General features: G+C 32.3%; 1 protein-coding gene across 3 annotated transcripts in view; it reads right to left on the reverse strand.

Annotated features, from left to right (window-relative positions):
• Positions 1-1643: 1643 nt before the first annotated feature.
• LOC117124232 (CD151 antigen-like) overlaps positions 1644-13017 on the reverse strand; it is a 40273-nt gene continuing 28899 nt past the window's right edge. For 2 of the 3 annotated variants that reach the window (XM_033270381.1, XM_033270382.1), the window contains 7 exons: positions 10672-10802; positions 9295-9492; positions 8418-8597; positions 7508-7714; positions 7042-7125; positions 5966-6145; positions 1644-5244 (listed from right to left, as the gene is read on the reverse strand). In XM_033270381.1, coding sequence (XP_033126272.1) covers positions 5990-6145; positions 7042-7125; positions 7508-7714; positions 8418-8597; positions 9295-9492; positions 10672-10737 — 891 coding nt within the window. In that variant the 5' untranslated portion in view covers positions 10738-10802 and the 3' untranslated portion in view covers positions 1644-5244; positions 5966-5989. The remainder of the gene's footprint in view (positions 5245-5965; positions 6146-7041; positions 7126-7507; positions 7715-8417; positions 8598-9294; positions 9493-10671; positions 10803-13017) is intronic. The other variant, XM_033270383.1, reaches the window with a different exon arrangement.

Consider the following 13017-nt stretch of genomic DNA (forward strand, 5'->3'; position numbering starts at 1 on the left):
CCACATTATTTAAATTTACGCGTAAAGTGGGTCCACAATGATATTGTTCTGTATCGTTTGAAACATTCTGGCTACAGCATTGTTTACTGTATAATGGTGATGTGATGATGAATTTTACGAAAAAATATCATTTTCTGGTCATCTAGAGGTACTATTTCCTCCAATTTTCGCACCATAGACCCAACCATGGTGGGTATGAGGTGGGTGTCGACTCACGAAATATCCTCCCACCCCACCTCCACATTTCAAAACAGATTGCGCCTTTACTGGATATGAAATTAAACTCTATCGAGTCGACACCTGACCCAGAGTATGTCTTAGTCACTGCTGATGAGGCGGGAGTGCATAAATTTGTTTTTAGGATGTGATTTGTTTTTACATGCCCATTTTTCGTGATTATCACTATTTGGATCAAGAATGTTTTTGAGCAGTGGTGGATTGAAGGCCCTCTCCCCCTAATTTTTTTTAATGGAAAAAAAAAAGAAAAATATAGATCCCCTATCTAAATTTAAGTAATTTCCGGCCATCGAGAGGTGCCCTAATCATAGACCCAACCATAGTGGGGCTGAGGTGGGTGGTTCCTCAGTCTGTGAAAGTCCCTCCCTGGGTCACCACTCTATTGAATTCCTGGATCCCCCACTGTTGAGTTTTATATGATTATTGTTAGGCTTACTCTCTAAATGAAAACTCTTTCACATTAAGAGAGTACTAATATTATTTATGATGCATTTATTGCAATTTTCACTTTATCATTTCAGAGAGCGCTACTTTCCAGGGGGCCTCCCCTGGAACCCCTCCCCCACGGGGTCCTACACACCTCGCATAACGGCTCCCCCCCCCCCCACTTTCAAAATCCTGGCTACGTCCCTGTGCTGTACTACTGCCGCTGTAATACTAGCACTTGGTTTTACCAATGTATAATATTTATATCGCAATGCGAACATGTTATCTTGTACACGGTGTTCTTGGTTAAACATCGATTGGACTTCACAGCACAGGCACATGTATCACATTCCTTAGGGCACCCCTGTTTTTCTTTGGGCGCCGTGAATATTGTCGCTAGTGAATGCCCATTCATATAATGTACTCTAATATTATGTAAACCTGTCCGATATATTATTGATTATTTTATTATATTCTATACATATGTATTCACATCTTTATATATATCTTTGTATATGTATATGTATGTTTGTATATATGTATATACTGTATATATATATATGTATATATATATATATATATGTGTGTGTGTGTGTATGTGTGTGTGTGTGTGTGTGTGTAGGGGTGTGGGTAGTTGTGGATATTTACACATATCCACACCCACCTATTAGACATACACATTATAGGAATATACCCGATTACATACACTAATGGATATTGCTCGCATGTATACTGAGATTTACATTTAGATGTGTAGGACAAATAGTAGTAGTCAATGCATTGTCATGTGACTGTAACAGGCCATTGTCTTATTATATGTTATTTGTAACATACGATATTAGTCCACTGATGAAGCCCTAACCGGCAAAACGTTTCGAATAAACCTGAAATTTACATATGCTTTTGTAGTCTTCTTTGTTCATATATACATATATTTTACGTATAAAAATACTGTATAAAATATAAAGTAAGAAGTCATCTTTAGCTATACACAGTATTTATTTGGTAGAATACAATAAAACATACAAAATCGGATAACTAATCATCAATTAACCAACAGCACAACTTTCAAATACAAACAAGGATAACTCGTTGGCATACAAAGTAGTTTCATCCACTTAAAAACATACCTAAATCTGTGGAAGAAATCATTAATGTGAACCAGCTAGAATGTCTAGTCAATGGCCGCCATAAACTGATTAATTTTCAGTGGCTGAATATATTTTTATTATTGGGTTTTTATCTACTGTTTTGTTTGTTAGTTCTGGAAAAATTTTGGATGCTCACATAAAACTATATAACTGCAAATCATACAATAAATTAATGTGTATACTATACTGCTAGACAAATCATGGAGAAAAACAAAATATATTTAGTCCCCATCAGGTAATTAGTTACTTTAGCAAAACCTGCACAAAATGAAATTATAGACAGAAATTTATTTTACATATCATTTGTATAAAACATTGTTTCATTTAACTTCATTTGTTTCAATGGCTAATGGACCTTTTCGCTAAGCCACGCCCCCTTGGATATTATTGCGCGTATTCGTGGCTCTGTTTTGATTGGTCAGTTTTTAAGTTTTATGGACACTTCGGAAAGATCCATTATAGTAGAGGTTGAATGATAAAATACATCAATTAACAAAGGAAATTAATGCAACATCAATCAACCCTTCAAGTGCGCAACAAAAATAACCATCTTGCAACCAAATCTTCTGTCCAGACTGACAAAAAACTGATTTGTGCTTATATATGTTCATGGCGTGATGTCATCATGACCATATTTAGGCATGTCCCATGATTTTTTTATCAAATAAATATTCTGGACAGAGAGCATAACAATTAATTTAACCTAACAAATTTGAAAGTGGTATGTGAAATTTTATGTACATTTTTGTAGTTTGAAAATTTAATGCTATTTTTATCTGTTAGCAAACAATATATTTTAGATGTTTACGTAGCACCTGAAGAATTTGTAGTTATTATTATTAGGCTATGTGGATAAGTACTGCAGGAATAGTGTTAATACATAATTCAATATCATAATATATAACTCATTTTTGTATACATAATGATATTCTTTGGATGACAGATAAAACAACATTTTAAAACATTGAAATAACTAACAGTTAAATTTATAAATTATTATGTGCAGTACAATCCATTTGATTAAATAAACCTTGTAATATGATTGCATGATTTGCAATCAAATGATTGGATGAAACCCCGAAATAATTATCCAAGCAAATAATAAATCACACAATTTGTGAAAGGGTATTTTTTTTCCTGTACAGGAGAGGGAAATAGTAAACAATACGATGTATACAGTACACACACATATATATATATTATATATAAATATATACAAAGCTAAAATATTGTGCAATTTTATCCAAAACATTAAAAACAAGATAATAAACCAACCTATATTTCAACAGTTTGCTATATACAAGGATACAAAAATAAAACATTTATAAAACACAGCATTCCACAATAAATTTTGTTTGTATGTTTCAAAACTGGAAAATGCTCACTATATATAGCCAACACTTCTCTAGGTTTATTCAACTGAATTAATCATATACTATTGTAGAAATGTATAAAGTGCCTCGTAACATTTTTAAAATGAATGAATAAAGATATCTTTGCTTCATCCCATATTACGTATTTGCTAATACATTACATAACATGTCAAAAATAACATAAAACAAATAATATCAGTATTACTATTAATGACAGAAAAGTAAATAATAATAATGATCATCTAGTCCCGAGCGCATAGAAACCTTGTTTATTTGCGCTAAAAATCCATCTATTATTATTATTATTATTAACAAAAAAATAATTAAAAATTGGCACATGGTTCTTTGGAATTTACTTGGAATTTCTATGTAGTATTTAACATATAAATTCCAGTTGGCAGATATAGGATGGAGTCATTATTAAATAAAAATAATTTTAATAATTGTAATCAATTAAAGAAGAATTTATTACTTTATAATGCACATACTGTACATACAATCTACAGATTCTAAAACTAAACTTCCAAACCTAAATTCCACAAACATTCTTTATCAAAATGTGTTTTTCTAATATCACTCATTTGACCAAATTCAAACAATTCACTCATTAACATTCATAGTTTGTTCATAAGATACTGGAAGTCCTCATATTTGTACAAATGTCTTATACAAAGCATATACATTTTCCTGTGTAAACTTTTAGAATATTTTGGTTTAACTCATTTTAAAACTAATGTTCATTTCCCATTATAGATAGTTAAAGCTCATACTGATGATAAAATCCTGACAGACAGTTCATTTGAATATTATTTCCAATACTCTATTTTCTTAAGCTCTGTATAGACTATCAAATTTGCATTGACAGATACTGTTGTATGCCCATATATAGTCATGATGTGCCTATATATGGTCATGATGTGATGTCATCATAACTGTTGTATGCCCATATATAGTCATGATGTGCCTATATATGGTCATGTGATGTCATCAGACCATCTTTAGACATGTCACATGTTTTTGTCGAATAAAACGTGACAGTTTGGATGACTTTTAACAGAAATGATATTGGCAATTAGTTACTAAACAATGGAAGATCTCTAATTAAAATGGATTCTAGTATTTAGTTATCAAATATTTATGAGTTACTAATAGGCATACATAATTTTTCAATCATAAAATAATGATATCATTATTATAATTATGCCATACTTATGTTTTCTGGTTATTTTTGACTATTATCAGATCCAAAATAACCAAGATGACCCCCCTACTGATGAGTGTACAAAAACTACTGTAGTGAAAACACCTTTTGTAAAATAGGCAATTTGAATGGTGTATGTTGAAGATATTTTTAGTACATTAATCATCTTTTGGTAAAACTAGATTCAAATACATATAATTAATATACTCCTCAGTCGTTTTAAGAGTTGATGTTTCAACTTTTAAAAAATGTTAATTCTTTTTTTATGGTCAGAATCTTATGCCGTGTCTAGGATGAAACCATCAAAATTTGTTTCCTAATTCGATGTCGCATGAAAGTAAAAAAAAAAAATCTGGCATATCTTGAAATAAAATGTAACTTATATATAAATTACTCTTTATAAAAGTGACCATTTTCATTGTTATAGTAATCATGTATGTTATACATTTGATAAAAAATGCTCTTAACAGACGTTACATGCATTGCAAATGTCATCTGGGTCAAAGAATTATTTAATATACTAAAATATAAACAATATCAACCAGTAAAATAAAGTTCATATTTTCATCAGTATCCATTCATCATATATTATTGATTAATATTTATTTATTAAGATTAATATGATATGCCATTATAATTTATAATGTTATAAATTGAACAATTTTTTTTTGAAAATGAAAATATAAAAGCATGCATGCATGCTGGGTAATTGTTGAATGGTGCTATCCAGGTTTTCTCTCAGACTGGTTGCTAAGTAGACCCACTGCATTGTCGGGGCACATCCTCATTCTCCTCTTCATTCATAATCATCTTTTAAATTGCGTACCAATGAAAGGGCTAAGACTAACACAAAAAGCTGCAAGAGAAAACAATATATGTATAATTTGAGACTGATCATGTAGCATCCAGTCATAAGTTAAAATGTGTTGTATTTTTATAGAAAAAATTTCTTGTTCATTTTAAGTTTTTATAGGTCTCAAAAAAACAATCCTCTCTCTAGTCTACCAAAGAAAAGGACCAAATATTTTTGGTAAAAACCCCTTATTGAAGCTTTCAAATGCATTTCTTCAGGCTAGGGAGGTGGGTAGCATTCCTGGGCATGCGAACCAGAAAAGTAGATATTACAGAACTCATAGACATGTATGCAGGCTTCTGAGGCAGATATTGCAGCTTTCTGGCATGCATGCAGGCTAGAAAAGGGGGTAGCATTCCTGGGCACGAGGGCCGGAGAAGAGGGTATTACAAAATTCATAGGGATGTATGCAGGCTAGGGAGGCAGTTATTGCAGCATTTGTGGGCATGCATGCAAGCTAGAAGGGGATAGCATTCCTGCGCATGAGGGCCAGAATTCATAGGGATGTACGCAGCTTGGGAGGCAGATACTTAGCATTCACATACATGCATGCTGGACTAGGAAGATGGGTAGCATCAAGAGCAAGTGGGTCAGAGAAGGAGGTAATACAGAATTCAAGTATGCAAGCTAGGGAGACAGGTAGCTATTGCAGTATTCTGGCCAAGGAGGCAAGTCATTGCGGCATTCATAGACATACCCGCAGGCTAGGCAAGCATATATGTACCATAACTACAAAGCCAGCAGCATTTTAACATCTTGTGTCACGCATATAGGTGTTGTTCTCATATGTTTTATCATCAGTTGGAGAACGGATTGATCGGTAGTTGCGAGGACTTCGCACATATATATACCGATCTTTTGTCAACTTAGCCAGGAAAATGGTAGTTATAAAAAGTGTGTGGACCTGCAAGAAAAGAACTTGTTCTAACAACAAGGTGCATATTTGACTCAATAATATGAGTAGCTTTACTATATATGGGCGAGATGGTATCATACCACACCCATTTATGTGCATGATGATGTCATATCGCACCCATATATGGGCAAATCTAAGGTAATTGTCATTGTACAACTTGATAGTTAGGACAAACCTTTTGATAATAGCATGTAAATTTAATGAGACATGTTTTAGTGCATGCAAGGCACTTCTTCAGGTCAAATATTTGATTCTCTGGATAATTTTTGATATTCAGTTTAGAGATTATTGATACTGTATATGTGGCAAAGACAAGCCAAACCAGTCACTCGTTGCAAATCATGTTTCAGAGAAAATGGCCAAACATGCTGGAATGTCAAATTTTAAAAAATATCTTTTATATTACACTAAACTAACCTTTATATATCTATACCATGTTATGCTGTTATTTTCCCCATTTTCAATGTTAAAACAACACTTTTCAAGGATTTGATGATACAGTAGTTTCTGCATGAGAAATGCCCGAAATCATAAACTTTTAAGGCTGATTTCTCATATATTGTTCTTTAAACTGCTGCGTGTACGCTTGTAACTTCATAAGGAAATGTTGGATTTTAATTATTTTTTTACAATTTTATAGCTCTCATTTCACTTTTAAACAACTTATTAATAACTCAAAATCAATTTTTGCGATGAATGACTGGTTTGGCTTGTCTTTGCCAGATATAGTGATTTATTAGACCAATATAATTATTAAAAATGTTATTAGAAATTGTGAGCATATTTAGAATGCAAAGAGAACCAATTGTACATCTGGTTAAATTATGATATATACACATATAATACTGATATAGTAATTATTTTTTAATTTGTATTGACAATACCTGTAAAACTGCAATGCCTATACCAATACCACCGATTACCCACAAATTCTCCAGGAAAATTTCATATAAAGAGTCGTAGCATCCCTGAAAAGACATAAAACCCACATTTTAATCATTGTTAGTTTAATTCATATTAGTCAATCATGATGTTATTTTCCTATCCAAACCATGCACTAATTTTTCAATAGTGAACGGTTTGCTTGACATTTTTTTTCATTCAGGAAATGGTCAAAATAACTTTTACAATCGCGGCACCACACCGCATCGCTACCAATATTCTAGGTGTTTTTACACCTAGCACTACGATGTGCGCCAGCGAAGAGAGAGGATAGACACTCCCCCATTCGTTGCTTGTTGAAAATTGGTAACTGAAAACATAACATTCGTAGAACAATGTGAGAACCTGAAGAAAGTTACATCAAATTTAATATTATGTATGACAAATTAAAATGAATGATAAACTCACTTCACTATACATAAACTCATTAGGTTGTGAGCTGTAACACTTCTCTCTATCTACCGGCTCCACTGCTTCATTATTGATCAGTTTCTCTAGGGCGCCCTCTTTTGTCTTACAACATGAAATTGGAAATGGCATTGAGAGTGACATGTTTGTTTTACTCCAATTAGAAGTTTCCCAGTCAGTGTAGTTATGTTTTCCGCAGCATTCTAACTGTTGAAGAAATCAAGAGGAACTGTTATATTAACAATTAATGGTAGTCAGTACACTTACATAGCACATACTACATTCTTTTATAGATTTGTTTAAGTTTTTTGGCATAGCTTTATAGCTCTTCAGAAATAAAGTTTTAAGTAATTTTTTTTTAAATATAAGGCACTGTTTGTGGTTTCATGCATTTTTTCCAACATGTATGTAAACCACTGAAATGAAAATTATGCCTGGCTGAAAAAATCAATTTTTACAGAAATGAACAATTTATAAATGTTGGGTTTCAGTTTCAATAAGTTAATTATCAAACTTACTGAGATCTGGAGGGCATCAACTGAAGTAGTTACCCCCTCATCGCCTTCAGTGCCATATTCCTTCTGTATTGAATCATCTAGTTGGTCGCCCACAAACTTTTCCACTTCCGATTGGAAGGCAAACACTAGGATGACGCAGACAATTTCGGCCAGGAGAAGTAGCAATACAACAACAAAATACTGTGTATATAAAACAAAATAAAAAAATAATAATTAACAGTTACACAATTGATACAACTATATACTACTATATTATAATAAATATTTCTGTTTATTTTTGCAATAAACAAATCATAACAAACAATTTCCAGTACAAAAAATCAATTTTTTACAGAAATGAACAATTTATAAATGTTGGGTTTCAGTTTCAATAAGTTAATTATCAAACTTACTGAGATCTGGAGGGCATCAACTGAAGTAGTTACCCCCTCATCGCCTTCAGTGCCATATTCCTTCTGTATTGAATCATCTAGTTGGTCGCCCACAAACTTTTCCACTTCCGATTGGAAGGCAAACACTAGGATGACGCAGACAATTTCGGCCAGGAGAAGTAGCAATACAACAACAAAATACTGTGTATATAAAACAAAATAAAAAAATAATAATTAACAGTTACACAATTGATACAACTATATACTACTATATTATAATAAATATTTCTTCTGTTTATTTTTGCAATAAACAAATCATAACAAACAATTTCCAGTACAAATGTCAGCACCTAAATCTAGTTATCTTTTGCTGTTTTGAAAAACACACAAAAGTGACATATCATTATAATTAGGCCTAAAAAAAATTGTTTGTTTGCCCTCCAGCGCCCGCCCCTAGCTCACAGAAAAATAGTTTCAAAAGTCGTCTTTATTTTTCTAAATTTTTCACAAGAAAGTAGTCTAAATTTGGTGTCTGATGTAAGGTATCGCCATTCTAGGCCTAAATTCATTGCAAAATATTGAATATGGGTTATTTTTATTCAGTCTCATGAATAATACCCTTTGAAAAACAAATACCGTAGTGAGACAGGCTTAATTGCAAGAATTGCGATTTAATATGCTAATTTTGGTGACAAGAGAGAAAAAAAGGCTAAAAATAAAACTTTTTTGCACCCGCCCCTCCTATAAAATTTTCAGCATTAAAGGTCAAACAATTTATTTTTTAGGCCCTATTTAAACATCTGGTCAGCACAAAATCTTTCTTTCTCCTTCCTACATTGAGACATATATATTATGTTCCAGACGAAAACAATAAAATAACAAATTTTATTTGACATACTGTAATAATCATCCATTTCTGTTCGTGACATGCTCCAAAACATCCAAGGAATCCCAAAATGGTGACAAATCCTCCGATTCCAATCAACATATAAGCTAACACTTTCAGGGAAGGATGATGAAACAGCGTTAAAAACTCCAAACTTGTTTTATCTATGGTTACCCAAATGCCGACTCCAAGTAGTATTATTCCAGTTATCTGAAACAAAATGAGGAAAAAAAATATTTATTTTTCGACTATAAATTGTTCACACAATTTCCTCCAGTTTATTTGCAATTCAATGTTAGTTTTGAAAGTTGTTCTGTTTTGACTTTTGTTATGCTAATATGCTGTTGTATATACTTTGTTGTTTCTATTATGTTTAAATTTGATGTCTTTTATAATGTTTATTGTACATGCAATAAAATTATTATGCTTAGTATTTCTTTTTTTGGACAATACAGTTTGAATCTTGGTATACTGAGTTAAAAACTTGAAAAACAAAAATTATAATATATAATTATACTACAGTATATGATAATTATAATTATGAAATATATAATAAAGTTATACACATATATATATAATATATTCTTTGAATAAACCTTTGGCTGAATGTTAATTCACAAATTGCTGTTGTAAAAGAAGAATCAGAAAAAGCAGTCTCTTTCATTCCTATAACTATAACTAAGTGAGCTATACAATAATTTAAATTTAATTGAATATTTGAGGACTAGATTGGTTTTAATTATCTATTATATTTTGTTGCATTATCATGATGAAAAGAATAAAAACAATCAACGAATCATTATTGATGTATTTATTCCTCAATAATCATATTATAAGCAGTTGACGCAGCAATTACATTTCAGCCTCTCAACATTAAGGTTGGAAGTTCAAACCTACAGTTGTCTCTCTATGCACCAAGGAGTATAAGTGGGTACCTGGTAGGCATCAATGCCAGTTTGCTGCTAGTTTCAAAATTATTGAATGCTCCCTCAGGCTACTGAGTAGGCCTATGTGTGTACCATAGGTATTTGCTCCAATTACAAGGGTAATAATTTTAACATAATACATACCTTGTTTATATGATGATTAAGTATTTATGCAATGTTTTGCTTTTAACTTCATGGGTTTGATATTTATTACTACTTTGTGTTTGTATTGATTTTCCTACATTTTATACCACTTTTAATTATGGCCTTGCACAGCCTTTGGTGAATCAAGTTTCTGTGTTAAAATAAAGCATTTATTATTACTTATTATTATTATTATATTATTATTATTATTATTATTATTATTATACGAAACACACAGAGGCTTTAACTGACATGATGCACTACATACTATTATTAAATTCTCATAAGAAATATATAACAGAAAAAATAATTTTCTTACCCAAAATATCAAATTTGTTATAAATAAAACAATTTTGGCACATGTGCCACAGGATGTTGTTGCCATGGTGATCGTCTACTGTACCACACCTTATTTTTTGAAGAGGAACTTAACCAGTACAAAAATTCAATCTGAAACGAGAAGAGGCAACAAATAAATTATAGACAATTCACCAATGACAATGGTTAGCATTCTAACAGAATTGCATATATTGGGCTAATACTGATTTGCATACAGTAGTTTAACTCGTGATTAATGACGTCAAGACAGATCATGGAATAGAAAGTCGAAAAAATGTTTGTGATAATTGCTTCAAAATCTTTAAAGTCTAGGGTTTCTCAAGCCTAACAGACCCAAAATCTTTTTTTTTTGCAAAATGTTCTTACTAAAATACTGTTTGGAAATTCTACACACTTTAATTATTGTAGACCTATGATAATTTTAGCAACTAATATATATGAGGAAGAGATAAATGACGATGGATTCTTGGCCTAGCAATAGAGCAAAAAAAACTTGGCAACAATTTCTGTTTCTGTTGAAAATGTCATATTGACTAAAAATAGTTCAGTCACTATCATCAGATCATGAATCATAGATTACTTTTAAGTGAATCATCATCGCTGTACAGTCCTTTTAGACATTTTACTTCTAAATTTATACTAAATAGGCCATAAACATCATGGTGTATGGGCATAGACAGGAGGGGGTTCAAGGGTTCCAACGCACATTCTCCCTCTCCCATGGAAGCAAATTAGATCCACTTATTGGTTAAAATGTTAAAATTGACCATTAAGTTTTCAGTGGAATACGGATTTAAATTCCACATTCGGTAATATTTAGTTCTGCATTCTCATTTTTAGCGTGCCACACCCCCAGGCCGTAACCAGCCCACGCCCTTGATTATGCTACAATGTTACCAGTAAAGTAATAAATTCACATTGTGCCTTGCATTGCCTGGAGAAATGAACATTATCATCACAGCACTATCTTTGATCAGGGATCGTTTCAGATGATTAATTATGCAACAACATGCTCCGTCAATTTGTAAACATTCAGAATTTCCGCAGATCGCCCAAGGAGCATAATTAGGAATGTTAAAATGCATGATTACAGAACATTTACATTGTAATAAAGCAAGTATAATATAGACCTACTAGAAAACAAAGAGGTTTATGGCAGACTTCCATATTCTTAAATATCTCAGTGTTTGTACATTTACAATATGGCAGTAAAATTAAAATACAATATAGGTCGCATTTTCAAATTCTGAAGAACTCTTTGTCTAGAATTAGAGCAAGAATACACTGTATGTTCTTTAAAATTATTAGAATATTACCTTTACTATAGCGAAAATTTACAGATTTTATTTTAAAAATGATGGCTATTGTAATTGAAAAGACATCAAACCTTAGAGAAATGGATTCAATGACGTGAAATTGCAAATGGCCCAGCCCCATCCAAGTTTTTGAAAAAATAATGGGAGAAAAGAAATTGCATCTGCATTTTCAAACATTCCATGACATTGTGAAATTAGGTTTTAAGTATGTATTTGTGGTTCTACAAAATAAAGTTTTCAACACAAAACTGTAACGTTCTTATAATGCAATATTGTTACTGGGTTGTTAATACTAGTTTCAACCTTCATCTGTTGTGAATTTCATGCCTATTAAGGGGTCGTGCAAAAACTATTTTAACGCAATTGCCGCGTTATCGCCCTGATCACTATCACATCTACCGCGAGTTCGTTAATGAGGCAGATCAGTGAAGCATAAGATTGCTACCGCGGTAGGTCATGAATATTTATTAGCTGTCTGCACAGTCTACCCAAATCGGCCGATTGTAGCATAACGCGACTACCGCGATGCGATGGATTCATGAGTTTGTACTAGGAGTAACATCTTCTTGGTGTGGGAAACTTTCAGGCAAATTCACACAGCACGAACTCCTGGCTGTGGGATTTCCCCCGTAATTTCAGGATGGCCTCTATTTTTTTTCGCAGCTATGAAATGAGTACCATTTAATTATATACAATGGATAAAAAAGTTTCCATAGAAATCTCTACAGTTAAACCCATTGCTTAACAGTGGATAAAAAGCTTCAATAAATGAACCCCGTATTGTTTAATTTTAGCTGAATTTGTTCACCCCCTGAAGGCCTATATAGCTTGCCTTATTCATTAATCAGCATCACAATTTTATCTAAAGAAGGCGGACGCCAAAATGTTAACATTGTCGCACATAAGTTTTGGTTTACTACATCTCCGATGTTACACATAAAATAGTAGGCTTACAAATACTAGAGTCAAAGAATATACAGTAGATAGAATTGTAGGACGCTGTACAACGA

Source organism: Anneissia japonica, unplaced genomic scaffold (genome assembly GCF_011630105.1).
Source record: "Anneissia japonica isolate Jap-2015-1 unplaced genomic scaffold, ASM1163010v1 scaffold287716_len795978_cov209, whole genome shotgun sequence".
NCBI lineage: Eukaryota > Metazoa > Echinodermata > Crinoidea > Comatulida > Comatulidae > Anneissia > Anneissia japonica.